This window comes from Mastigoproctus giganteus, chromosome 3 (genome assembly GCF_048544385.1).
Source record: "Mastigoproctus giganteus isolate SK-2022 chromosome 3, ASM4854438v1, whole genome shotgun sequence".
NCBI classification, from domain to species: Eukaryota; Metazoa; Arthropoda; class Arachnida; order Uropygi; family Thelyphonidae; genus Mastigoproctus; species Mastigoproctus giganteus.
In genome coordinates, this window is record NC_143577.1 from 207,377,488 (window position 1) to 207,404,031 (window position 26,544).

Genomic DNA, 26,544 nt, shown 5'->3' on the forward strand with positions numbered 1-26,544 from the left:
TTTGGTTTCAATCTTAGAGAGGCTTCCTGCTTTCACTGATGACTGAACACCTTTCCAAAGCTGATTGCTATTACAGAGATCAGCATTTAAGGAATTGGTAGCGAATATTTGAGAAGCTGAAACTGTTTGTGCAGGGCAAGGTTTCTCAATGTGCTATCATCTGCAAAACTATAGGTAGGATTTCAGGTCAGTGGAAGGTCATTGATATACAAGAGGAAAAAAGTGGGAGAAAGAACTGAACCTTGGGAAAAGCCAGCTTTAGTGGAGAAGACAAGGCAGAGAGCCATCTGTTACCACCTGCAGTGAGTGGTCAAGGAGAAAATTGGATAAAAAAAAAAAAAAAAGGTAAATTGCAGCCATTATCAACCCACTGCAGGATGGAAGCCTCCTCAACAATTCACGTTGAGGGAAATGGACCATAATCTGCCACGCTGGTCCAGTGGGGGTTGGCAGATCGATCGTATTTAGCAGTCAGGGGCTTGAACCCTGGTCTACTCAAGAAGTGTGTGCTACTGCACTCCCGCTCCTGACCACTGAGCTATGTAAACTGGATACCCAATTACAAAAAACAGTTGGCAAACCATAAGATGGAAGCTTATTTAGAAGACCTTTATTATTATTATTATTAGCCATATGGTGCAAGGAAGCCTGAGGCTTATGCTGCACCAGCCAAAAAAAAATAATAATAAATAATAATAAAAAATAAAAAAAAATCTGAATTACCCTGAGAGAGAGAGAGAGAGAGAGAGAGAGAGAGAGAGAGAGAGAGAGAGAGAGAGAGAGAAAGAAAACAACAGTCAGAAGTAGAAAGGAATCACCAAGAGAGGGAAGAATGATGATATCCAACTCAGGACCCTGGGTGTGCCAAGCCCATACTCACCAGATGTGAGCCCCCAGGCAAACATGACTAAAAGCTTTTGAAATGTCAAGAGCAACTGCTTGAGTTTCACCAAACTTTTCCATTGAATTTGTCCATAAATGGTAACATAAGCCAGAATATCACCAATGGATTCGATCGACACTGACAGAATCCATACCGGCAATTATTGATTAGTGGAGCGGTTAGAAGTCAGAGAGCCATCTACCATCAGTGAGCGATCAGAGAGAAAACTGGATCACCAATTACAAAAAACAGTTGGCAAACCATAAGGTGGAAGCTTGTTTAGAAAACCTTTATGCCAAACATGATCGAAAGCCTTTGAGATGTCAAGAGCAACTGGTTGTGTTTCACCAAACTTTTCCATTGAATTTGTGCATTAATGGGTAACATAAGCCAGAATATCACCAGTGGATCGACACAGACGGAATCTATACTGGCGATCGTTGATCAGATGGAAGGTTTCTAAGTAGTTTAAGAGTTGGTGGTTAATTGATTTCTCCATTATTTTAGAAAGAGTAGAAGTAATTAGGCTGCCATAGCCTAGTGGTCAGGCGCGCGGGTGCATAAGTACACATGCCTTGAGTGACCGGGGTTCAAGTCCGTGACTGCTGAATAAGGTGCTGTTTCTTGTAAACTCCTCTGATCGTTTGGTCGTCCCGGAGTATAAACAGAAAATTTATTTATTTATTTTAATTGCAATGGGGCAATAATTGGATAGGAGGGATTTGTCACCTTTTTGATGTGAAAACATTTATGGCAGAACTGGAGTAAAACCGATTGGTAACAAAATTTTCTTATTGGAAATGACACAATTGACGTCACTTCATATTAGATTTTAAATGATGCAAATGATGTCACTTTCCAAATGGTACTTATGATGCTAATTCAGTCACTAACATTGATTCAGCAGAGTAAGTTTATACTAAGATACGGAAATGACGTCACCAGTAGATCGACACACTGGCGACGTCATTTTCACACAGAGTCGCTTGTCAGTCCCCTATACAGACTGCAAGCAACTGATCTACAAAAAATTATATGCGCATTGGCAAGAATCTTTGAATGGGTGCCCTACCAACAAGCTGAATGATATTAAGCCTGTAATAATGCTTTGGCATTCTAGTCAGCTCAGGGTTCGATGGGAGGAAGTAATTCTTGCTCGGCTACGCATAGGACATTCTCAGCTGACGCATTCGTATTTGCTGAGGGCTGATGATAATCCTGTGTGTAGACATTGTAAAGCAAATTTAACTATCCATCATATTTTAGTTGAATGTACATATTTTAGTAATGAATGCCGTTTATGTTTTAATCATCTGTCTGAGCCTTATACACTTGGGGAGATTTTATCCGACGATGACAATGTGTCAGATGTATTCAGTTTTTACAACTGATTAATCTACATAGTTTTATTTAGATTACCATCTGTGCTGCTGTCTGAAAGCAGCCATTGCTCACCTGTCACGAACAAACAATCTTTGGCAAAAATCGCTGCTACCCGTTCTGTTTCATCTCAATTAACAGCTAATTAGAACCCTCATTTCCCCAGGTCACCCTTTCAAATTAAGAGTCACCCTGCCAATATCAAGGAAAAGGGTCAGATTAGGATTGGTACCTCCACGTCCTCTATTCTGAGATTGATGAGCAAGCCTTCCACCTCCCAGCACAGAAGCCTTTTTATTTCCCGACTGGGGCCACTGACAACTGCTGAGGAAATTGAGGCTGCAATGAGTAAAGAACTGCATACCAAAGTATCTGCAAATTTACTCAAGAAAACGCAAAATTACCCATCCTTTAGAGTAGTTTGTGAAAGTCGGGCATTCAGTTCAGTTGCATCCACATCTGTATGACCAGTTAGCACTCTAATCAGGCTTTTTTACGAATCGAAAGACCCAAAACCATCCAATTCAACTTCATCTTATGAGCAAAACCGAAAGATGATACAGCTCCCCCCCCCCCCGCATGACTAACTAATTGTGGAACTACACTAGTGTCTCTCGACTGTCGAAAACCACCGCACCACATGTCCAGCTCCAATCACTTTCTTGCCCCAGCTACTGCTTATAAACATACCGATGTGATACCACATAACCCTGCTTTTCAATCACTTTCAATTAACAGTATAATTTCCACCAGGCCTAATCTGTTGAGGTGTTCAAAAGAATCTACAAAGAGATCAGCACTTATAAAAATTCCCTTTCAACTCACCCTTAGAGTTTTCTACCAAAATGTCCGGAGCCTCCGAAATAAGCTTGAAACTCTCGAACAACTCTTGTTGTCCAACAGTATGGATGTAATTTGTCTATCAGAAACATGGCTTGAATCTGACCAGGAGTCAATAGCCTATGCTCCGGTCGCCGGATTTTCATCGTTCTTCACATCAAGATCTCAATCTAGAGGCGGCGGTGTTGCCATCTTCGTCAAGGATTCCAACCTGAAATTTGTGCACGTCACATCTAGCAGCTCCTTATTTTATGAAGCAATACTCGTGACTGTGAAGTTTAATGCCTGTTTAATCGATTTAGTGGCAATCTACATATCCCCAGCTCCAGATATTGCAACAATTGACGATGCTACCAGCTTTTTTTTTTTTTTTTTTTATGTGAACCCCAAACACGAGAGGTATTAGAACCTATAGTACTTAGTACCGTGCTTGGGTTAAAAAAGCATGGGTTGAAGGAGAAGTATGGGGGAAGCGGGATGCTGGAAACTTTGCTCTAGAGACTAAACATGGGTTTCACCACTTCAAACCTCCAATAAGCAAAAGTGGTGGTATTTCACCGGTTGATGAAAGTCATCTACCACCTGGATAATGAGTAAGTTACACCCTTCTGCTATGCACATTCTCTACGCCGATTTTAACCTTCCACCCCACCTGAGCCCTCTCCTTCAATGACTAATGAACAATCTTTCTCCATTAAAGTTCACGATTATCAATGAGGAGCCAACGAGAGGCGCCAATCGCCTTGACCTGATTCTATGTTCTGGAATTTGCAGAGTTGACATTCCACCAGAAACGTCCTTCAATTCAGATCACGACCCAATTGCATTACTTCTTGTTCTGCCTTTGCCCAGCTTCAATTGTCGTAATACTGTTGAAAAGAAAATCATATTCTCTCCGAATTTTCTGGATCCAAAAAAGTGCCTCGAGGCAGCGCAGTCTATTCCATGGCATGTGCTTGATAGATGTGACCCAATCCTCGCAGTTGACCTAATCACAAGATGGATAAATACAGTCACCCTCTATGCGTCAGCCAAAACCATACACATTTCTCCAAGAACTAGAGCTTGGTGGACCAAAGATCTAGCGCGCAGTTTCCACAACAAGCAGTACCTTCACAGGCAGTGGAAAATCTCTGGCACAACCCAAGATCGAATCCTATACTCCAGAGCAAGAGCTCTGGAGTATAGGATTATCTATGTTCAACAGACTCACGTCATCAGCAATAAAGAGATACACCGATACTACCTTGTCTAAAGGAAAAGCGCCATACTCATCAAGACACAGTTGCATTAATTCAAATCTTGATCTAGATAACTGGATGGACTACATTTCAAGATTCAAAACCAATTCCGCTTCTGCCGAAATCCCTCTCCAAAACTCTCAATTTACTTCTACTGATGACCTCTCCATAATTTCCATCACAAGACAGCAACTGATATATGCTATTAACTCCCTGCGTCCATCTAGTACTGCAGGATGTGATAAGATACCTCATTTCATAATCAAATGCCTTAGCCCCTATATCCTAGATGCATTACTCTCAATCTACAACTCTGTTCTTTCCACACGAGTGTTCTCCTTGCTCAATGGAATGAATACTCTGTGAGGCCACTACCTAAGGTTAAAGCACCAACAAGCCTAAAAGATTTCAGACCAATCGCAACTTCTTCCACCCTCCTCAAACTTCTAGAAAAGCTACTCCTTCAGACATTAAACAAACAGCTGATGCCACAAAAAAGCCGAAACAGTTCCATTTCGCAGTCGAAAATAGATCCACCATAACAAACCTCATGGCCGCACAGACATCAATTCTTCAAGCCTTCGAAACTAAATCTGAATTAGCTATAGTGTATGCCGATATTGAAGCTGCTTTTGACAGCCTAGACGTCACACCCCTTCTCAGTCTTCTGCAATTCTTCTTCAGGATTAGTGGAGACCTACTAGCTTTCCTCATTGCCTTATTGAGGAATAGAAGTGTCCACCTCACTTTGAAGAAGACCCACTTTACAAGAAAAATCAATGCAGGAGTCCCACAAGGTAGTGTCCTGTCTGGCCTTCTCTTCTCAGCCATTCTGATTCCTTTCATGAGTCCTCGGGATGATGCTATAATATATGCCGACGATATAAAGTTTTTCTTACATTAATCCCACCGTCTGCAAACCCAATGACAATTACGTCTTCCATCACAGAGAACTTGACTGCCCTTTCAACGTACTTGAAGATGTTTGAATTAAACCTTAACCCTTCAAAATCTGCAATAATGATTTACTCATTGAAACACCAACCAACAATAATTCAACCTTCAGTTTTAGGTACTCTCATCCCAGTAGTTACCTGCCATAAGGATCTCGGTGTCTATTTTGATCCGAAGCTGAAATTTAATATTCACACAGAATACCTCCGGAAACGATTTAACACCCTACGCTGGAGAGCGAAACAACACTTATTTCATTTCAACGATGCCGCAACCACTACCAGATATCTTCAAACCACTGTTTATCCGGCTATTTTATACGCTGCTGAGATTTGGGCATATGCGTTGCCCTCACTTCAAAAACCGGTGTTCTCGTGTGAATACTGGACCCTGAAATAGGCCACAAATAAGCATCGCCGACCCCGTCAATTGAGAACAACTGACATGGCTGACAGCTAAACGTACCCAGGCTTCCGAGGTTAATTGACAGCAGGCATTTAATGACTTCAGTAAAAATGTACACAGGAGTGATAAACGTCCCAAACATCTGGGATTTCTGTCAGTGGCACAATCCTCCGCCATCCTTGAGATCAGAGCCCACACTAACCCTCAAATACAACCGGCTGAAACTGTGTAGTCGGTTCCTACCTGCCCAGGCACTCCACAAAATTCAGGCACTGTTCCGTCTTGGAGTCGACCTTCAGAAATTGGCTACCGACTACAAATACCGTCACATGCTCCTCAAGTGGATTACATCTGTGGAACTGGGATAATTTCCTCCCTATGACATTCACTCCTCATATTTTCATTATTATAATTTCATTTTTACATGTTTAATTTTGTGTAACTAATAATTTCCATGTAACGGTAAAATTTTTTTTTGCCAATTAATCTCATTTATAATGTAAAACTTGGCGCACAATAGCCTTAGATGCTGATATGCCATTAAACTCCCAATAACAAACCAACCATCCGGACAGAGTATACTGCAGCAACCAACTTAGTCACTAATGTTGATTCAGTAGAGTAAACAGCAGGTGGTAGTAGTAGTGGCATGTGATGCAAGAAAGCAAGTGTATGAGCTTATGCAGCATCAGCTAAAAAAAAAAAAAAAAAATCACGCCATTCCCTCCAAATGCCTGTCCAGTTCCTCCTTAAATTTATTTAGCCTATCAACTTCCACAACGACAGATGGAAGTTTGTTCCAGCAATTAACCACCCGCTGGCTAAAGGCAAATTTCCGTACATCTATTCTACATCTGTCTTTTCTTAATTTGAATTTATGCCCCCTTATGTTCGTAATCTGAACAAGTGGAAGGATCCCATCAGAATTCAGCGTGCTCAACCCATTCAAGGCCTTATATACCTCAATCAGATCACTGCGCAGGTGCCTAGTCTCCAGCCACTGCAATTTGCAGCCCTTCGACGTGGGCACCTGTACGTGGTGAGGGGACCTCCCAGTGACGCTGCTGGACTTCCAGACTAGCATCACTGGGATCCAACGCCCACAGCCTAGGTTCCGGGCTTACATCAATGGAATCCGGCGTGTTTGCCGTGTGCTGCGACTCGTGGAAATTCGGAAAGGGGGATCCTGGTGGTTGAGGGGCCCAGCTTCAATACACCACTTTGGCCCCTGCTTCGACAAGACGGGTGGTCCTGGAAGGCCCGGCTAGGATCAATCGGCTAGTAGGCTCGCCTGCGAGGGTCAACCGTGTCAATGCCACGCCCCTACCCTCATGGTCCGAGGGACAGGATTCAGGCTGGCGGCGGTGCGGGTATAGTGTCTGGGTAGCCCTGGCGTCCCACTCCCGAGCGCATTTATTGCATGCCGGGTAGTGGGCGTCCCTTTGGGCTCTGTGGTGGGTGGGGAGCCCGGGCACTGAACAATAAAATAAACTCTATGAATCCTGATAAACTTACTTCTTCAGGGGCCCCAATCCGGTCCCTATCTGAAAATACAGACACTGACAGCAATATTGCTTCAAAGAGGCAGCGGACTGAATTACCATCAGGTCCTATCCCGCGGTTTTTAATCATGCACTCCACCAATGAAAAACCGATTGGAAAAATGTCACCTTTCTTTATACAGAAAGGGTTAGATGGGTTAGTAGGTTCACCCAAATCAGTTAAGAGGCTCCGCTCTGGAGACCTCTTAATTGAAACTAAAAATGACAGGCAATCCGAACATCTACTCCGAGTAACATCAATCGGAGGAATCCCTATAACGGTGACACCACACAGAACACTCAATTCATCGAGAGGTGTCATTTCGGAGTGGGACCTTCTCGACGTCACCGAGGAGGAAATCTGCTCCGAATTAAAACCACAGGGAGTCATTGCCGTCAAGAGAATCACTGCGCGAAGGGATGGAAAAATAGTTAAAACCAGGAGCGTTATCCTGACTTTTAACTCTCCTAAACCTCCTGACGAGATCAAAGCTGGATACATTAATTGTTCAGTGCGTCCATACGTTCCGAACCCTTTACGGTGTTTTAAATGCCAGAAGTATGGACACTCTCAAATGGCCTGCCGTGGAGTCCTTGCATGCGCACGATGCGGTGCAAAGGACCACGAAACAACAGCATGTTCAGCCGCAAAACCCACCTGTATTAACTGTGAGGGTGAACATCCGGCCTACTCACGAGCATGCCAGAGGTGGAAAGAAGAAAAAGAAATTCAACGGCTGAAGGCAGAGCTAAATATATCATACCAGGAGGCAAGGAAATCGGTCAAACCCCTGAATATCAACAGACCTACCTACGCCCAGAAGGTAGCAGGGAGATGTTCCGTCGGAACTCAGACGGACATGACCATTCCTCCAAAGGAGTCTTTCACTCCCATTGTGCGGTATCTCTTAAGTTCGCAAAAACCTACACAGAAGGACCAATCAGCTGCCACTCCTATATCGGTACCTCCTAATGCTCCACAATTAACAAAGGTAATTACCAAAGAAAAGAATAAGAAAGGGGAAGTCCCCCCTAGTTCCCAAGAAAAGATGGATGTCGAGCAAAAGGAGGTATCCGAAGAATCAGTCTTGGAACTCTTTGCGGAGGAAGAAATGGACACGGGACAGCGTCCATTCTTCCCCAAAAAAGATAAATCCAAGACTGATAAAAGTAAGCCCTCAGCACCTCGGAAGCCGCCTGATGGACCCACCAAGCCAAAATAATGGCTAAATTCCTACAATGGAATTGTCATGGATTCCGGCAAAATATGGATGACATCAAGGCCCTCCTGCAAAAGCACGAGCCAGTTTGCTTTTGCTTGCAGGAGACATATCTAAAGGCAAATGATGATCCCACCATGCACAACATCACATTTTTTCGAAAGGATAGAATTTCGAAAAAATGTCAAATGATGATCCCACCATGCACAACATCACATTTTTTCGAAAGGATAGAATTGCGGATGGCCCCGTACATGGGGGAGTGGCTATCCTTGTGGGTAACCAGACCCCTGTGCAGCCTTTGCTAATTACAACCAGCATAGAGGCTGTTGCAATTCGCCCTTCAGTGGGATTTTTAATAACTGTGTGCTCCATTTATTTGCCACCTGGGACTGACATCTCCCAGGCAGACCTTGATGATCTCCTTACACAGCTGCCTCCCCCTTTCTTACTTCTCGGGGATTTTAACGGACATAACACCCTGTGGGGTAGTGCTAACATCAACGGAAGGGGACGAGTCATTGAGCGTATGCTTAATGACAATGACCTTTCCCTTCTAAATACTGGAACAAACACCTTCTTCCACATGCCTACCCGTACCTTTTCTGCCATTGATCTCTCTATCTGCTCCCCTTCTCTACTCCCTTCACTCACTTGGGAAGTGGAGGAGAATCCATACGGAAGCGATCACTTCCCTGTGATAACCTTGTTACACAGTGGGAGACCATGTCTTCCTTTTAGGTTACCACGGTGGAAGATTGATCAGGCTGACGGGACTGCCTTCCAACAACAGGCAACTTTTGATCTTAGCACAGTCAGTCAAGAGCCGATCAATTACGCAGTAAAGTACATCACAGAAATCATCGTCCAAGCAGCTGCTAACGCTGTCCCAAAAACATCAGCCCGGTTTCCACCATTTCCCAAACCTTGGTGGAATTCACAATGCACAGCAGCAAAAAAGGCTCAAAACAAAGCGTGGGGGATATTTCGCCGATATCCTACCACGAACAACCTTATAGCCTTCAAACGTGCACGAGCCAAAGCACGCTACATCCGTCGTCAGAGTCAAAAGGAATCATGGATCCGTTTTACATCATCTATTAACCAGTCTACCAACTCTAAGGTAGTCTGGGATAAAATCCGGAAAATGAAGGGAAAATATACCTCCCAACCTTCTGCAATCCTAGATTATAATGGATGCGCTATTGCAGATCCAACTGCAATAGCCAATGCTCTTAGGGAAACATTCTCTAACATCTCTGGAACATCTTCGTATTCCCCAGAGTTCCTGGTCCTGAAATATAAAATTGAAAAACAGGCACTTAACTTTAAAACTAAGGGCATTTATCCCTACAACGGGGATTTCACTATTCTGGAATTGAAAAGAGCCCTCGCTCTTTCCAAACCAAGTGCCGTTGGACCAGATGGCATCCATTATGAAATGATTAAACATCTTTCACCGAAATCTATGGATTGTCTGCTCCTTCTGTATAACAGAATCTTTACTGAAGGGCAGTTTCCGGACTCCTGGCGAAAGGCAATCGTTCTTGCCTTTCCTAAGCCAGGAAAGGATCCAAAGGTCACCACCAATTATCGTCCTATTGCTCTGACTAGCTGTCTGTTTAATCTGGTACTTAGAATCAAACGACCTTCTCTCCAAAATCCAGTGCGGCTTCCGAAGGAACCGGTCCACCTTGGACCATCTTATTAGACTGGAAGCATCCATCCGGGATGCTTTCCTAAAACGCGAACACTTGGTGTCGGTGTTCTTTGACATGGAGAAAGCGTATGACACAACTTGGAGATTTGGCATTTTAAAAGATTTACATAGCCTAGGCCTAAGAGGGCATCTGCCCTTTTTTATTCAAAATTTTTTAGCCAATCGATCTTTCCAAGTTCGTATGGGATCCTCACTCTCTCGCTCCTTTAGCCAAGAGGAGGGAGTATCACAAGGATCAGTATTAAGTGTCACGCTTTTTGCCATCAAAATAAATTCCATCACAGAACAACTTCCTCCAACTGTAAACAGTGCCCTCTATGTTGATGACTTTAGCATTTTTTGCCAGTCGTGCAACATGAGGGTTATTGAAAGACAACTGCAGAAAGCCATTGATAGTCTGAATTCCTGGGCACTCGCTAATGGCTTCAGGTTCTCGCCGGAGAAGACCGTTTGCGTACACTTTTGTCGCAAGCGTAACCTTCATCCTGAACCTGAATTAAGGCTCGGACAAAATGCTATTCCAGTAGCAGCGAACACAAAATTCTTGGGACTCATATTCGATAAAAAAACTCACGTTTTTGGATCATATTCGTCAACTCCGCACAAAGTGTACAAGAGCCCTTAATATGCTCCGCTCGCTCTCCTCTTTATCTTGGGGTGCAGACCGATGCACCCTGCTACGGCTTTATCGTGCACTTGTGCGATCCAAATTAGATTATGGGTCCCAAATATATAGTTCAGCCAGAGACAGTGCCCTTCGATGGCTGGACCCTGTCCATCATCAGGCTCTACGTATCGCTACTGGAGCATTTCGAACATCCCCTGTCCAGAGCTTATACGTCGAAGCAAACGAACCACCGTTATCGCTTCGACGTAAGCAGTTGTCTCTAAACTATGCTTTTAAACTGAAATCCCTGCCAGACCATCCTACGTGGCCATTCGTTTTTGAGCCACGATGGGAAAATTTGTACAACACCCGTAAGACTGCCAATCGTCCTTTTGGTATTCGTCTCCAAGAGCTACTCAAAGAACTTAATATGAAGGTAGACAAGGTAGCCCAAACACCAAAGCAACCCTTTCCACCCTGGCATGCTCATTTCCCGGCATGTGACTTGTCCCTTAGAAATTGGGGAAAGTCGGACACTCCATCATCGGTCTACCTGCAGCTTTATTCAGCACACCGAGCTGAACATTCCGACTTCGCGCCAGTCTACACAGACGGTTCGAAGTCGGAATCATACGTGGGATCTGCTGCTGTCTTTACAGACAGCACTACATCGGAGCAGATTCCCTCTGAATGCAGTATCTTTACTGCAGAGCTGCATGCCATAGAGTTAGCCTTGGATCACATTAGTGAATGCCAACACCAACGGTTCATTTTATATTCCGACGCTCTCAGTGTGTTACAGGCTTTAATATCTGTGAGGTATAATCCTCATCCAGTTCTGTCTAGCATTCAGCAGAAGATTCACGTTCTCCATGAACGTGAATATGATATCCGCTTCTGCTGGATTCCCAGCCACATTGGGATTAGGGGAAATGATTTGGCTGACGCCGCAGCCAAATCAGCAATTCCCAATAATAACCGTTGCCTGTTAGTCCCCTATACAGACTACAGGCAAATAATACATCAAAACATACACTCCCAATGGCAGGACTCGTGGAATCGACAGACTGCGAATAAATTATATCGTATAAAGCCTGTAATTGAACCGTGGCAGTCTAGTCTGCGCAGGATTCGTAAGGAGGAAGTTGTTCTAGCTCGTCTCCGCATAGGACACAGTCATCTTACACATTCTTTCCTGCTGAGGGCAGATGACTGTCCTATGTGCGAGCAATGCGACACCTTTTTATCTATTCATCACATTTTAACCATATGTCCACGTTTTAGACAAGAACGTGATTTATACTTTACCGTTTTTAGTCATCTGGCTGAGCCTTATACACTCAGTCAGATATTATCTGACAATGACCATGTGTCTGCTGTTTTTAGCTTTTTAAAATCAATAAACATTCTTACTGCTATATAAAATTTACATTTTATTGTTTTTTTTTTTTTTTTTCTATTGATTTATCTTTTATACTTTTGTTTTTGTTTATTTTGACATAAAGTGTAAAGTGTATTTAGGGTCATACGGCACCAGGGGTTTCCCCCATCTCCGCGTTGTTTACATTGTGATGGGTGTGCCAGTTTGCTGGAAATGCCAGAGATTTAAAAGTGTATGGATATTGTTCATATGTAGTGTCGTGTACCGTTGTTCATCTGGTCATTTAGCCGCTGGACCCCTACTGAGGCCCAAACGTTGCCCCACTTTCGCCCCGTGGAGGCAGACCAGGTACACCAGTATTATAATTAATATACTCTGGCAGGTCCTGCCACCTAATTTCCTGAGATTTCAGTGGCTAGGACCTTAAAAAAAAAAAAAAAAAAATTCGCACGTTGTATGTTGATCACATACATGTTTCCCGGTTTGAAGGGGTTGCATTTGAAAGTTTAATGGCCGAGGAGAGGGCGAAATAATTTAGAGAAGCTAGAATTTTGGTGTGGGTGTTGCGCTGGCATAGAGATAGAGAGGGGAGGAGACTGAAGGCTAGGGGGGGGGAATAGCTAGGAAAGACTGGGATCAATAGAGTAGACGACCCCAGCATGTGCCAGTGGGGCATGCCCATGCTCCACCAGAGAGAAAGATGTGGGATGGCAGGGGGGGAGGCAACAAGAAGGCTGTCGCCTCCCCCTCTGCCAGGGAAGGGAAGAAAGTGTGCCCGGCAAGGGAGCCGGCACAGGTCGCCATATGGCCTGGCGGCTGCATGTTTGCTTGAGTCAGGTCCTTGTTGTTCCATCCGTGTGTAGGCTCCTGTCTGTGGTTGTCACTTGGCAGCAGGACAGGTGCCTTAGTCAGGTCCGTAGTTGTGGGTATTTAGTCCAGTCTGTACTTATGTCTCTATCTGGAGTCATGGTCATTAGTTATTGGATCCTGGGTCCATTTGTTGGATCCGCGTTTGTCGAGTCCGGCTGTTTTTTTTTTTTTTTTTTATGCTGTTTCTTCCTGGGATGCAATCCCTTTGTGGATTGTCTTGATGGTGACTGTCTGTGCACCTTATATGATTGTTTGCAAAGTGATATATTGTGGGCCTGAGAAACGCTATTGTGGCTGTGGGGGCGGAAGAGTATGCCTTCTGTGAAAAAGATCTTGTGCAAAGTTTGCCAGTGCTTTGTAGCTGTGCTCCTCCTCCAATAAGCGTTCCTCTTGATTCTCTGGTACATAATGTAATTCTGTAATTAGTCGGCATCGGAGGTCTTCATAAAGCTTGCAGTGGTACATTAAATGCTCCCACGTTTCCACTAAGCCACAATGACAGAGGGCAGTGTTGCTCAGTCCAAAGGTCATTAGTTTGAATCTGATGGCGCCGTGGCCAGTTAGGAGGTACGTGGCCAGCAATCCTGGGGAGAGCCAGCTTGGGTATTTTGGGTATACGGCCGAGACAGTTGGGAGGAATTTTCGCGTTATTTGCCCTTTTGTTGAGTTTTGCCACCGTGTTTGCCAGGTTTGCTGAAGATGTACAGTTAGTCTTCTTTTCTCTATTTTCGGTTCGCTGGCTACATTTAATGTGAAATTTAGGCAGGTATCCGGTATGCCTCTGGAAAGGCTGTAGAGGAGTCCACTGCGTATCACTTCCAGGTCCAAGGGGAGGGCACCCGTGAGCACCTGAAGCGCGTGTGTACTCACTGTTTTGCAAGCTCGTGAGATAGTCAGTAATATGTACCTCTGTATGGTTTCTAGTTTTCTTTTATTAGTTGCAGTGGTTGCTTTCTTGTACCAGACACCGGAGGCATAGAGGATGACTGGCAGGAACACAGTTTTGTGAAAAAGAGCAAGGGTTTTCTTCTTTATGCCCCAGTCCTTGCGGGTGATTCTTGCAAATAGTGACGAGTAATTTCTGATTTTATTTCTGAGATAGTTAAGATGGGGAGTGAAGGATAGGTTTCTATCAAGGACAACCCCCAGAAATTTCATTTCTGTGGTCAGTTTGACGGTGGTTCCTTGTACTTTTATTTGGGGGGGTCTCCTGGTGTCCAGGGTTCCCCGAAGTAGGATGGAGCTTGTCTTAGTGGATGATATCTTCAGGTTATTTTCGTCAGCCCATTTTTGTAGAGTGGCGAGCGCCCGGTTTGCTGTGTTTTCCAGCTGTGCCCTGGAGTTTTCTGCCAGTGTCAGGACAAGGTCATCCGCATACGCATGGGAGGTTGCATTTCCGAGGTTGAGGTTGAGGAATCCGTCCAGGACCACGTTCCAGAGCAGTGGGCCCAGGACGGAGCCCTGTGGGCATCCTCTGTAGATGCGTCTGGTTATTGTACAGTAAGGAGCAGTGACTTTTACTGACCTGTCGCATAGGTAACTGCTGATGCAATTGTATAGATTACTTGGGAGTTTGGCCTCACGGAGCCTGCTGAGGACGCTTGGCCACCAGAGGGTGTCAAACGCCCCGGCAAAATCAACCGCGATGGCAAGAAAGTATTTGCGGTCTGTTTCTCTTGCAGCGTTGATGATGCTGCGTAGGGCATCGGTGGTGGAGTATCCTTTTCGAAATCCAAATTGTTTGGGTGACTCTAGGCCTGCGTTTCTATAGTGCTTCTCTATCCTGTTTCGCAGGAGATGTTCAAGAAGCTTGCTGAGAACTGTCAGGAGCGCTATCGGGCGATAGGACCCTGGGAGGTCCTGCCGCTTCGTGGGATTCTTCAAGATTAGCCGGAGCATCGCCACCCTCCAACTGCACGGGAATTAGCCTTCTTTGAGGCATTTATTGTATAGTTTCCGTATTTCCTCCGGGATAGTGTCCACTGCTTTCTTGATGATCTCTGGCTCTAGGAGATCTTCCCCTGGGGACGTTTTGTTTCTCAGCTTGGCCGCCGCGATCTCCAATTCAATCTTGGTGAAAGGTTCCTCAATTTGCTGGGTTGTGTATATCCTGTTCTGTTGGCAGAGCAGTACTTGTTCTGGCGTAGCGGGATCAGTGTGCTCCAGAAACATAGCATCCAAAATATTGTTGACAGTTTCGTGCCACGTCTTTGTGAACCCCCCTTGCGGTTTCCTCATTGCTGGGAGTACCTCGCCTCTGGGAAGCCTATTTGTAGTCACCCGATAGACCACTCCCCAGGGGTTGTCATTTCCTGTCGTGGAAACTAGGTGCTCCCATGTACGCTGTTTTCTTTTGACATGGTGACATGGTTTATTTTGACATGGTGACCTAACTAGTTAGGTCACTGAAAGTTTAAATTTTTATTAATGACATGGTCTTGGCGCATTATAGCCTTAGTAGCTGATGCGCCAATAAAACCAAAACAAACAAACAAACAAGCAATTTGCAGAACTTAAGCCTCTCTTGTTAAGAGGATCCCTTGATTCCCCTCACCAATCTTGTTGCCCTTCTCTCTGTACACGCTCAAGCAAAACTACATCCTTCCTAAAATGAGACCTCCAGACCTCTACGCAGTACTCAAGGCATGGCCTGAACATTGCCTTATACAGAGGGACAATCACCTTCTTTTCCCCTGCTAGCAAAATTCCTATATATCATTGACAAAACCCCATGATTTGCCCTGGCAGCCTGTCTGCATTGCTCAGAAAACTTCATATCTGACTGCACAATTACTCCCCGGCGCCTCCGTAGCCAGGTGGGAAGGAGCAGCAGTGCGTAGCACACGCTTCTTGATTAGACCGGGGTTCGAGCCCGTCACCACCAAATACGGAGAATGTGGAAAGGTCAGGGAATGACCACCGCATATCCCCGAGCAATATGGCCTTAGTTGCTAATGCTCCTAAAAACCAAATAACAAACATAACAAGCACAATTACTCCCAGGTCTTTTTCATTTTCTACCATCTTAAGTGTAGTACCACACAGTTGGTACGTTTCTCTGGGGTTACTTCTACCCATATGCAGTATTTTGCATTTGTCAAGGTTAAACTTCAGTTGCCACTTCTTAGCCCATCTGCCCAAATTATCTAGATCCTGTTGCAGTAGCACACTGCCATTACTGTCATTAACAACCCTGCCAACCTTTGTATCAGCTGCAAACTTCAACACTAAGCCTGATATACCTTCATCAATATCATTGATAAATATACAAAACAACAGAGGACCCAACACTGAACCCTGTGGCACTCCACTATAACAGTAGTCCACGAAGAGCAGCACCCATTAATTACCACCCTCTGTCTTCTCCAACTCAACCATCCTTTTATCCATTGTAGCAACTTACCCTTAATACCATTCTGCTCCAATTTGTACAAGTCTTCCCTGCGCAAGAGTGTCAAACGCTTTCCTGAAATCCAAATATATGATATCAAAATTATTTTTTGCATCCAGTTCCTTTGTAACCACATCATAATATCCTATCAAATTTGTCAGACAAGACTTTTCCTTAACAAACCCATGCTGTGTCTGAATTATTGCTGCAGTCTTGTCTAGATGATTCTGCAATGCATCTTTAACCAGTGACTCCATTATTTTACCTCGAACAGAAGTTAAACTAACTGGTCTGTAATTACTCGTGTCACCCTTCGATCCCCCTTTTTGAATTGTGGATACATTTGGACATCTCCAGTCTGTGGGAACCTTCCCTGAGTCCAAGGATGCTCTCATAATTATGGCTAAGGGTTTGCTTAGTTGCTTTCCCGCCTCCTTTAATATAACTGGATAGATCCCATCCACCCAGGTGCCTTTCTTATGTTTACCTTCAACAATTTTTCCTCCACTTTGCTCTCAGTTATTACAAAATCATTAAGCACCCTGCTACAATTTGATAACCTTCTGCCATTTTCAAACCTTAATAACTCCTGATATGTGAATGTAGATGCAAAATACTCATTCAGTTTGTTGCTATCTGAGCAGGATCATCAACAGTCGAACCATCGATATCAAGTGGACCAATGAGATTCATCCCCTTCCTTTTAGAGTTTATATAAGTAAAGAAATCCTTGTTGTTTTTCTTAGCATCTTTTGCCAAAGATTTCTCGTAATCTGCCTTCGCCTGCCTAACCTCTTTTGTGACCTGATTACAGACTATCTTATATCTGCCATAGGCTTCTGAGTCACTTGATAATTTATATGCATCCCATGCATTTTTCTTCTCTGTCACGAGTCTCATTAGTTCATTAGATAACCATTTAGGCCTAAACCTTGAACACTATTTCTTAATAGGTATGAAACTTTTATTAGCATCAACGATTAATTCCTTGAATGCTTCCCACTTAGAATTTACTGTTGGTAACATCGTCAGTTGATCCCACTGTACAGAATTTAAAAACTGTCGGAGACCATTGTACTCACCTTTACGGAAGCAAAAACCCTTTCCTTTACCCCTTATGGTAATTATATCTTTAAGTAAATCCCACATCAGTACACTGTGATCACTGCCACCTAGGTGGTTTCTTTATCTGTAATATTATGCAAGAATAAAAGCTTCAGAGCAACTGAAGAAGCCTCTCATGTCAAAAAGGAATGACTTCAAAAACATAGAGAACGAAAAAAATGTAGACTTTAAGAAAATCTGCTTCTCAAGATTTTGATCAATATCAATCTTCTAAGTAGTGAAAGTGAGTTTCAGTTAAACGGTTTTGATTGAAGGATATAAGAATAACACAATCACTTGAACATACAACAATCACTTCTTGCAGTAGTTTTTGGTTATGACATCATACTAGTTTGCAAATGAATTTTGCTAACTATTGAATTGTAAAAATACCAAATCTAATTTCAGGTAACAACCTATAAGAGTATTTCGAAGATGGCTGAAACTCCACCTGAGCGAAACTGGGAAAAGTATGCAAGAATAAAAGCTTCAAAGCCACCGAAGAAGCCTCCCATGTTGACAAAAGAATGAGTTCAAAAACATAGAGAAAGAAAAAAAATGCAGAGTTTAATAAAATCTGCTTTTCAAGATATTGATGAACATCAACCTTCTAGATCGACTTCTCATTAAGAAGCTGGACCGCTGATATCATGAAATTATATTCAAGAACTTCCTGAAGATTTTGATCCAGAAGATTTAAATGAAGTTTAAATTTGAAGTTTTGATCCAGAAGAAGTTAGTTCAAATGAATTACCTAAGGATTTTCAATCGATTCCTGAATCTGTTAGACAGATATACTGCAGCAACCAGCTTCGATTGCATCATCCAAAAAGAAACAAAATCTTGTTTCATCTCAATTGCCTATTGGAGATTCTCCACAGGTTTCAACAATAGTCGAGCATGGATGTTTTCACATAAAATAAAACATGTTTTGTGCGTACAGGGTACACACACTGCCTTTTTTTAAGAACTGGCTGTATATGAGCAAATTTCCAAACAGAAAGTAAAAAACATTTGGAATAAGAAAGTGAAAAAAAAGCTGACACAGAACAGGAGTAAGTTCGGGAGCACCAGTTTTGAGAACAAGTGGAGAAATACCATCAGGTATTTTTAAGATTGATCCAAATCCTTCTGACATGCTTTTGACGAAGATCACAGGAGGCATTGAATAGAGTGTACTGAAAATGGTGGGAGGTGGTTTTCCAAGATCATCAATACATGAGTTGGAAGCAAAATAGGTTGCTAGCAGGTCAATTTTATCTTTGACTGAAGTGGCAATAGAGCCATTTGGTTTTTACAGAGGTGGGAACAGAGATGGCCAGAATGCTCAGCTACCATTTGGATAAGAAGCAAGTTTCGTATTCTTGGCCTGTTTGAAATTTAGTTTGGACTTATCAATAACTCCTTTACAATTGTTGCGAGCTTTGGTGTGAGAAGAAAATGAACCTGGAGATTTGGAAACAAGTCAATTACAATATGCAACATTCTTCTCTTGAACAGCCTTAGCACATTAATTGAAAATCCAAAGTTTAGATAAAGGACGAGATTTTAAGGTGGAGTGTGCAATGAAGGATTCCATCCCTACAAGAATAATTTCACTGGCACGATCTGAACAAATGCTGACATTAGATTTGACACAGTAATTTGACCAAGGAAAAGAAGGAAAGAAATCTCACAGACCATCCTGCTCGCCTTAACCACATACTTAGAATGCTTTTCTGTGAGAAAAAGATGAAGCATGTTGGCTGCATGGTTAGAATGGTTTGGTATTCTTGTAGGTAAATGAAAAATCTGTGCAAGGTCATTAGTAATTGCAAAAGCCTCAGCATATTAACCAGCTAGGTTTGTGTGACTAGAAAATGGAAGCCAGCTGGAGTTGTGAACATTAAAATCACCAAGGAAAATTACCTCACTTTTAGCAAAGTTGGAATGGAGAAAGTCAAGTTTGAAAGAGAGGATGTCAAAGAGTTTGAAGTGATTAGTGGAGTTGCGAGAATGATAGAGGTAACAGATGAATTTGACTAAATGTTGTAGAGAGATTTTAAGCCAGAGAAGATTGAAAAGAGGAGATTCCAAATTACTGTCACCAACATGTGCACAGTCATCCTCTGCTATCAGTATTTTCACCTCAGGGACTCTTATAGGCTTGGCACACCCAGGGTCCAGAGCTGGATATTATCATTCTTCTCTTTCCTGGTGATTCCTTTCTACTTTTACTTCTGACTTTCTCTCTCTCTCTCTCTCTCTCTCTCTCTCTCTCTCTCTCTCTCTCTCTCTCTCTCTCTCTCTCTCTCTCTCTCTCTCTCTCTCTCTCTCTCTCTCTCTCTCTCTCTCTCTCTCTCTCTCTCACACACACACACACACACACACACAGGGTAACTTGGGTGGGAATTTTTTTTGTCTGGTGCAGCATAAGACTCAGGCACTTGCACCAGATGGTTAATAATAATAATTGCAGTGAAAGGAATCATATAGCGAATAATTCGGAAAACTGAGGTGAGCAGTGATTTAATCAACTAATAACTGGGATTCTGTCAGAAAAACTCCATGGGGCTTGGCAGACTGTAAGTGAAAATGGACATCATTGAGATTAGAACTGAGACCACGTATATTTGTGAAGTGAACAAGGAAGTGTTTGGGAAGTTTAGATCTTTTCACAGCTGGCAGAGTAGAGGCAGCAAGATTATACACCAGCTGATCCGGATGCCTCCTAGAGAGTTATCAATAGGTTCGGTCCGGTGGACTATATAGCAGCTGGCTTGCAAACACCGTTTCAGAGCTATACCCTCGAAATGTAAGGAGAATTTGATCTTACCATTATGCCCTTTTTAACCTCACCAGTTGATGAGAGTAATCAATCACCTAGTATTGCCTGGTAACACAGAGGGGGTGGCATTCCTCCCTGTGTTGTGGGCGGCACACTTTGACCCCTGCTTACATTGGTTTGCACCTGGGTGGTCACCTACAGTTTGCAAGGTGCTGTATTTCAGGACTTGCACATGGGGGTTATACTCACAGTTACTAATAGTCTCACCATTGTGAAGGTACAAGTGGAGGATTTGGCTGTCCCACAATGACTGAATGAAATTAGGTCCACTTGACTTGAATGTACCCAAATATCAGTTCCATCAGTATTTTAGACTTCTAGTTAGCAAGCACAGCTTGGCATATCTGAGAGAATGTCTGCGACAGCCTCAAGAACCATTGCACAAACCTTGTTATAATTATTCCTTAAGAATTAGTAGTTATTTTTTTTTATTCTCCAAAGTTAAAGTACTTTTTTTTTTTTAAGCGCATTTATTGGTATTCTGTCTGTAAGTGTACTAAGTATACTTTTAAAATTGACATTACAGTACATTAACAACATTTGCTGTGACTTTGTTTATTGTCATTTATTTACATTTAACAAATTTAACTGTTATTTACATTTATAACCATTTATATCACCTTTTAGCCAATTTAAATGCTTACAGATGTAAATAAGTTCAGTTGTTAATTCTTATATATCCCTGAGATATATAATTCAAAATTGCTCAAACCCATGGTATACATCTCTAAAATCCAGAAAATTTTACAACCTAGTGCTTCTCAAATCTTTGATGCTGGATTTTAAAGAATTGACTGTAAAATAATAATATAATAATAAATTTTCATGTATAACTCTGCACATGCACTATGTCCAATGGAATTTACAACTTCATTATAACTGATTTATATAGCAGTAAATAAACCTGAATTGCTTAAACCAAGTTAATGGTGGTCTGTTCATTTTTTATGATAGTGTAAGAACTCAGTTTTACAATTTGCATGCTGTGTTTATATGTTACCTCAAGACCAGCCAGCCTAAAGTACTGCATTGACTTGGAGTTCCAGCTACCTTCCCACCAGTGCAAAATCATTAACAATCTGTTTAGGTGGTGGTGGTGCACTGTATTCCTGTTGCACATAAAAAAATATCAATATATTTTTCATGAGGCATGCTGTTATTTCTTTTAAGTGCAATATCAGGGCGGTGTAAGCAAGGACTTTTTTTTTTTTTTTACTGACAATTTCACTATACTTACAAATTGACTTTAGGTGAATTTATTGTAATAACAAGCTTTTTGCTTTCCTGTGAGAAGAAGCTGTTTTAAAGCTTATTTATCAAGCTATGTGATTCAATTTATTGTATAATATGGTTTTTATTTCTTCCCCAAATAGGTAATATGCAGATTTATGGAACTGAAATAGTTCATTTAGATCTTTCAAATCAAGAACAATCTCTGTTGATGTCAGTGGCACCAGTTCCAAACCGCAAACAGTCTGTAGCATGGATAGGAGCATTACAGAAGGTAGATTGGAATTTTGCATTATTTTTAGCTATATTTAATCACAGTTAAGGCAAACTGCATAAATTGAATTTTTTTTTTTAGATATTCTAAACTTTATTAACTTATCTGAGTTAATAAAGTTTAATAGAGTTCTAAGGCTTTTGATCATGTGATCAAGATTTTCTAAACAAGCTTCCATCATAAGGATTGCCAACTTTTTTTGCAATTGGTATCTGCTACGAAATTTCTATCTCTGCTGCACAGCTTTTCTATAGATATTTACATGGTCACTGTTCTTCATAATTGGCTTCTATAATCCCCCCCCCTCTCTCTCTCTTCTAGCCAGTCATAACTATTTAGGATTTTTTACTGTCTGACTTCAAACTTACTGAACCACAACTTTTCTTCTTCCATTTCTTCTGCTTTCTGGAATGATTTCCCTTCACATGTATTTCTTGAAAATTACACTCTACAGAAATTCCCATCAACAAGTGTTTCCTGTCTTCTCAACCTTCAACCAATGCATAGTACTAAGTATTGTAGATTCTGATACATGTTTGGGGTTTTCATAAAAAAAAAAAAAAAAAAAAAAAAAAAAAAAGGTAAGCAAACCTTTAGCCATCCTCAGATCCATAAAGAATCCTAAAGACTGGAGATGTGCAAATGTTTGTCTTATTCACAAAGGTGAATCAAAGAGTGAAGTGAGGAAATACACACTTATAAATTTGACTTCAGTTTCAGGAAAAAGAATGAAGTTATTGGTTAAAGAAGTAATGCTGGATCAACTTGGCATGGTTGCAATTTTACAGCAATTGCAGCATGTGGATTTTTTAAGCAGTGAGCTTGTTTGGCTAAACTGATTAGTGACTATTACATTGTCATCAAAAAGTTTTTACATCATATACTTAGATATCAGTAGAGCATTTGACACTATTCCACACGAAAGACTGCTGTACAGATTAGAGTAGTGTGGCAGTAGGAGCAGATTACTGCTATGGATAAAAGGATGGTCGAGTGGCAGAAGACAGAGTGGTTATTAATGATCACTGCTCTTTGTGGACTAATGTTATTAGTTGATTCCCTCAGTGTTGGGTTCCTTACTGTTTTAAATATTTATTAATGATATTTATAAAGGCATATTGAGTTTAATGTCTAAGCTTTTGATAAAAAGGTTTGGCAGAGTTGTAAATGACAGGAATCAGGGTATGTTACTGTAACAAGGCCTAGAGAGCTAGGAAGATGGGCTGAGAAGCAATTGGCAGTTGAGATTTACTATTGATAAATGAAAAGTACTTCATTTGAGTAGCAGTAATTTCAGTATAGTATACTGATTTGGTGATACAGACAAGGAGCTAGGATAGCTTGGAGTTCTCTTGTTGATAATACATGTACTTTGTCTGCAGGAACAAGGTGGTGATTATCCATGTGATTATCTTTATTAGGCAATGGTTGGGTTGCTTCTTGAGTATTGTATACAGATCTGGAGACAGAGAAGAGCAATAATATGAGTTGGGCACAAAAGGGCACCCTTACCAAGAAACGCTTGACTTCTGGAAATTGCAGCATCTGGAACCTAGGCACCTGAGAGGAGACCTGATTGAAGTATTCAAGGCTTTTGTTGGATTGAGTGGAATTCACTATTTTTTTAGATAACACACACACACACACACATAATGGGACATAAGTTTAAATTGAAAAGCTGATGGCTGTGGTTAGTCAGATGTGGCATTTATATATGAAAACTTCATATATAAATGCCATTAAATATTAATTTGATTTTCATTTTTGCCTGTTTGCTCAATATTAGGGTGAATTTATTTCAGATATTAAATTGGAATTAAGAAACATAAAATGCCACAAAAGGACTTGGAAAAAAAAAAGTATAAAAAATGTGACTTTTTTGATGTAATACCATCTTCTATACTCTGATTTTCCTAACTTTAATCTGACACAAATATGCCACTGAGTAAAACTCTCATTGATCATCTGCTAACGATACAGTGATACTTCAGCAACTGACTACTGAGAGCTTTACTGGATGACATATTTGTTTATATTAGGATTAAAGTTAGAATTCAATTTCACGAACTTTGTGAACTTCAAAGAATTTCAGCTTTTGTAAGCCAAAATTGGACTGTAGGTGTGATCTCTTATGATTTTAAAATCTGATTTCATACTGCCATCCATTATAAATTGTGCTTACAGTTATTTAGAAACACAGCTAAGAGCTGGAAGCACTTATTTGATTTGTAGCTTATTTTGAAATGTTATTTGAAAGGATTCAAAAATGTAGTATATACAGCAATACTTCACTTAGCACAGCTTCAAACAGCATGGGTTTCACTATAACACGGTTTTCAATTAAGTTTAAGTCGGAAATTTACTGTACATATTAAAACTCATTCAATAGCCTAGACACATATTCTGCCTATGCTGCAGTGCCAAGTCTATTGTCTCACATGCAGATGTGCCAATAGCTCCCCTCAGGCAGTAAGTGGCAACATGCAACAATGTTCAGTATTCGTAATTCCAACCTAATCGGATGGCATGATAGCTTTCAAACTTTTCATTTCACAATTTATTCTTTACCTCTTTAAATACGATTAAAATTTATTTACACCTTGGCTAGAAATCACTGCCGGCAGCATGTTTTGCTCCATTTGGAACAGGACCAGGGTATGTCTGCCAGGGGCAAAGGTTGATGACGTTGTAGAGCGAATATCATCTTTTAAGGGCACAAAAGGTGATATAGTTGTACACGTTGGCACTAATGATATTAAGAGTAGGAGACCGGCAGAATTACTTAACAAGTACAGGTCACTGTTGAATAAAAGCCGAGAATTAGGGTTGAATTTGAAAGTGTCTGCAATTCTGCCCAGACATGATAGGAGGGAGTATATGATGAGAGCCTTGTCGATCAATTCGGCCCTGGAAAGATTGTGCAAGGCTCAAGGGGTAGAATTTTTTTCAGCCTGGACTGTACTTGTTAACAGGAGAGATTGCTTCTACAGGGATGGGATACACTTAAATAGAAAGGGTGCAAAAATATTTGCTGATGCTATTGAGGCAGTGTTAGGTGGGTCGGAAAACTGCTAGCTTGGGAGGAGACAAAGACCAATAGATTGACAGTAGCCACTGGCAGAGGTGAAAGAGATTCTTGCACTGCTTCTATTAGAATGAGCAGAAGCCTGAAAAACAAGATGCATGATATTTCAGAGACTGCTGAGAGCCATTGCGGTACAAGTAAACACATGGGTTGTGTTAGGGTAGCTAAGAATAGAAACAGGTGCAGGTATACTTGCGTGTACACCAATGCTAGGAGTTTAGTAAATAAATTTGGTGAATTTGAGGTATTGCTCAAAACATCAAAGGCAGATATTGTTGGGATATCAGAGACGTGGTGTCACACAGATATAAGGGATGCAGAACTGGAATCTGGGGAGTACAACGTCTACAGAAAGGATAGACAGGATAGGAAGGGGGGAGGGGTTATGCTATTAGTTAAGAAACACATAAAAAGCAAGGAAGTGAAGCCAGTCGACATCGCTGGACAGTGCAGTGTTGAGTCAGTTTGGTGTGACATAAGCATTGGGAGATCAAAATTGAGAGTAGGAGTGTGCTATAGGCCTAATGACTCTGATGAGTATAATAAGAAACTGTACAGGGAAATAGAGTGGGCCAGTAAATCAGAGAGTCTTATAATGGGAGATTTTTTCCCAGATATTGACTGGAATTTGGGGGCTGGTCACTCACACACTAGCAGGGCTTTTGTGGATTTATTGGATGATTGTTTTCTACATCAGCATGTTCGGGAGGCAACAAGAGGGAGTAATACTCTTGATTTGATTATCAGCAGTGATTCTTCATGCATTAAGAATCTGCAGATAAATGAACCACTAGGTGGCAGTGATCACAGTGTGCTGAAGTGGGATTTACTGAAAGAGGTAACTACCATTAGGGGTAAAGGGAAGGGTTATTGTTTCTGTAAAGGCGACTATGATGGACTGAGACAGTATTTAAATTCTATACAGTGGGACCAACTGATGATGTTACCAACAGCAAATTCAAAATGGGAAGCATTCAAAGAACTTATCTTGGAAGCTACTAGGCTTCACATACCAACTAAGAAATATTGTTCAAGGTTTAGGCCAAAATGGATGTCAGATGAATTAATGAGGCATATGGCAAAGAAGAAAAATGCATGGGATACTTACAAATTAACACATGACACAGAAGCCTATGATAGATACAAGTTGATATGCAACCAAGTTACAAAGGAGGTTAGGCAGGCGAAGGCAGATTACGAGAAATCCTTGGCAAGGGATGCAAAGAAAAAGAGCAAAGAGTTCTTTACTTATGTAAACTCTAGAAGGAAGGGGATGGTCCACTTGATATTGATGGGTCAACTGTTGGGTCAACTTGATATTGATGGGTCAACTGTTGACGATCCTGCTCAGGTAGCTAACAAACTAAATGAATATTTTGCATCGACATTCACACATGAGGAGTTATTCAGCGAGGGGAATGCCAGAGGTGTATTCAACTCTAGCAGTAAGCTACAGAATCTTGAAATAACTGGAAGTAAAGTGTAGGAGAAATTGTTGAAGATAAACACAAGAAAGGCACCCGGGGTGTATGGGATCTATCCAGCTATATTAAAGGAGGCAGCAAAGGAAGTAAGCAAACCCTTAGCCATA

General features: G+C 41.7%; 1 protein-coding gene across 1 annotated transcript in view; it reads left to right on the forward strand.

Moving 5' to 3' along the window:
• The window catches only part of LOC150088632 (zinc finger FYVE domain-containing protein 21-like), an 85,061-nt gene that overhangs the window by 43,462 nt on the left and 15,055 nt on the right, over positions 1-26,544 (forward strand). The window contains exon 6 of the mRNA XM_090370273.1: positions 21,738-21,868. Within this exon, the coding sequence (XP_090226399.1) occupies positions 21,738-21,868 (131 nt within the window). The remainder of the gene's footprint in view (positions 1-21,737; positions 21,869-26,544) is intronic.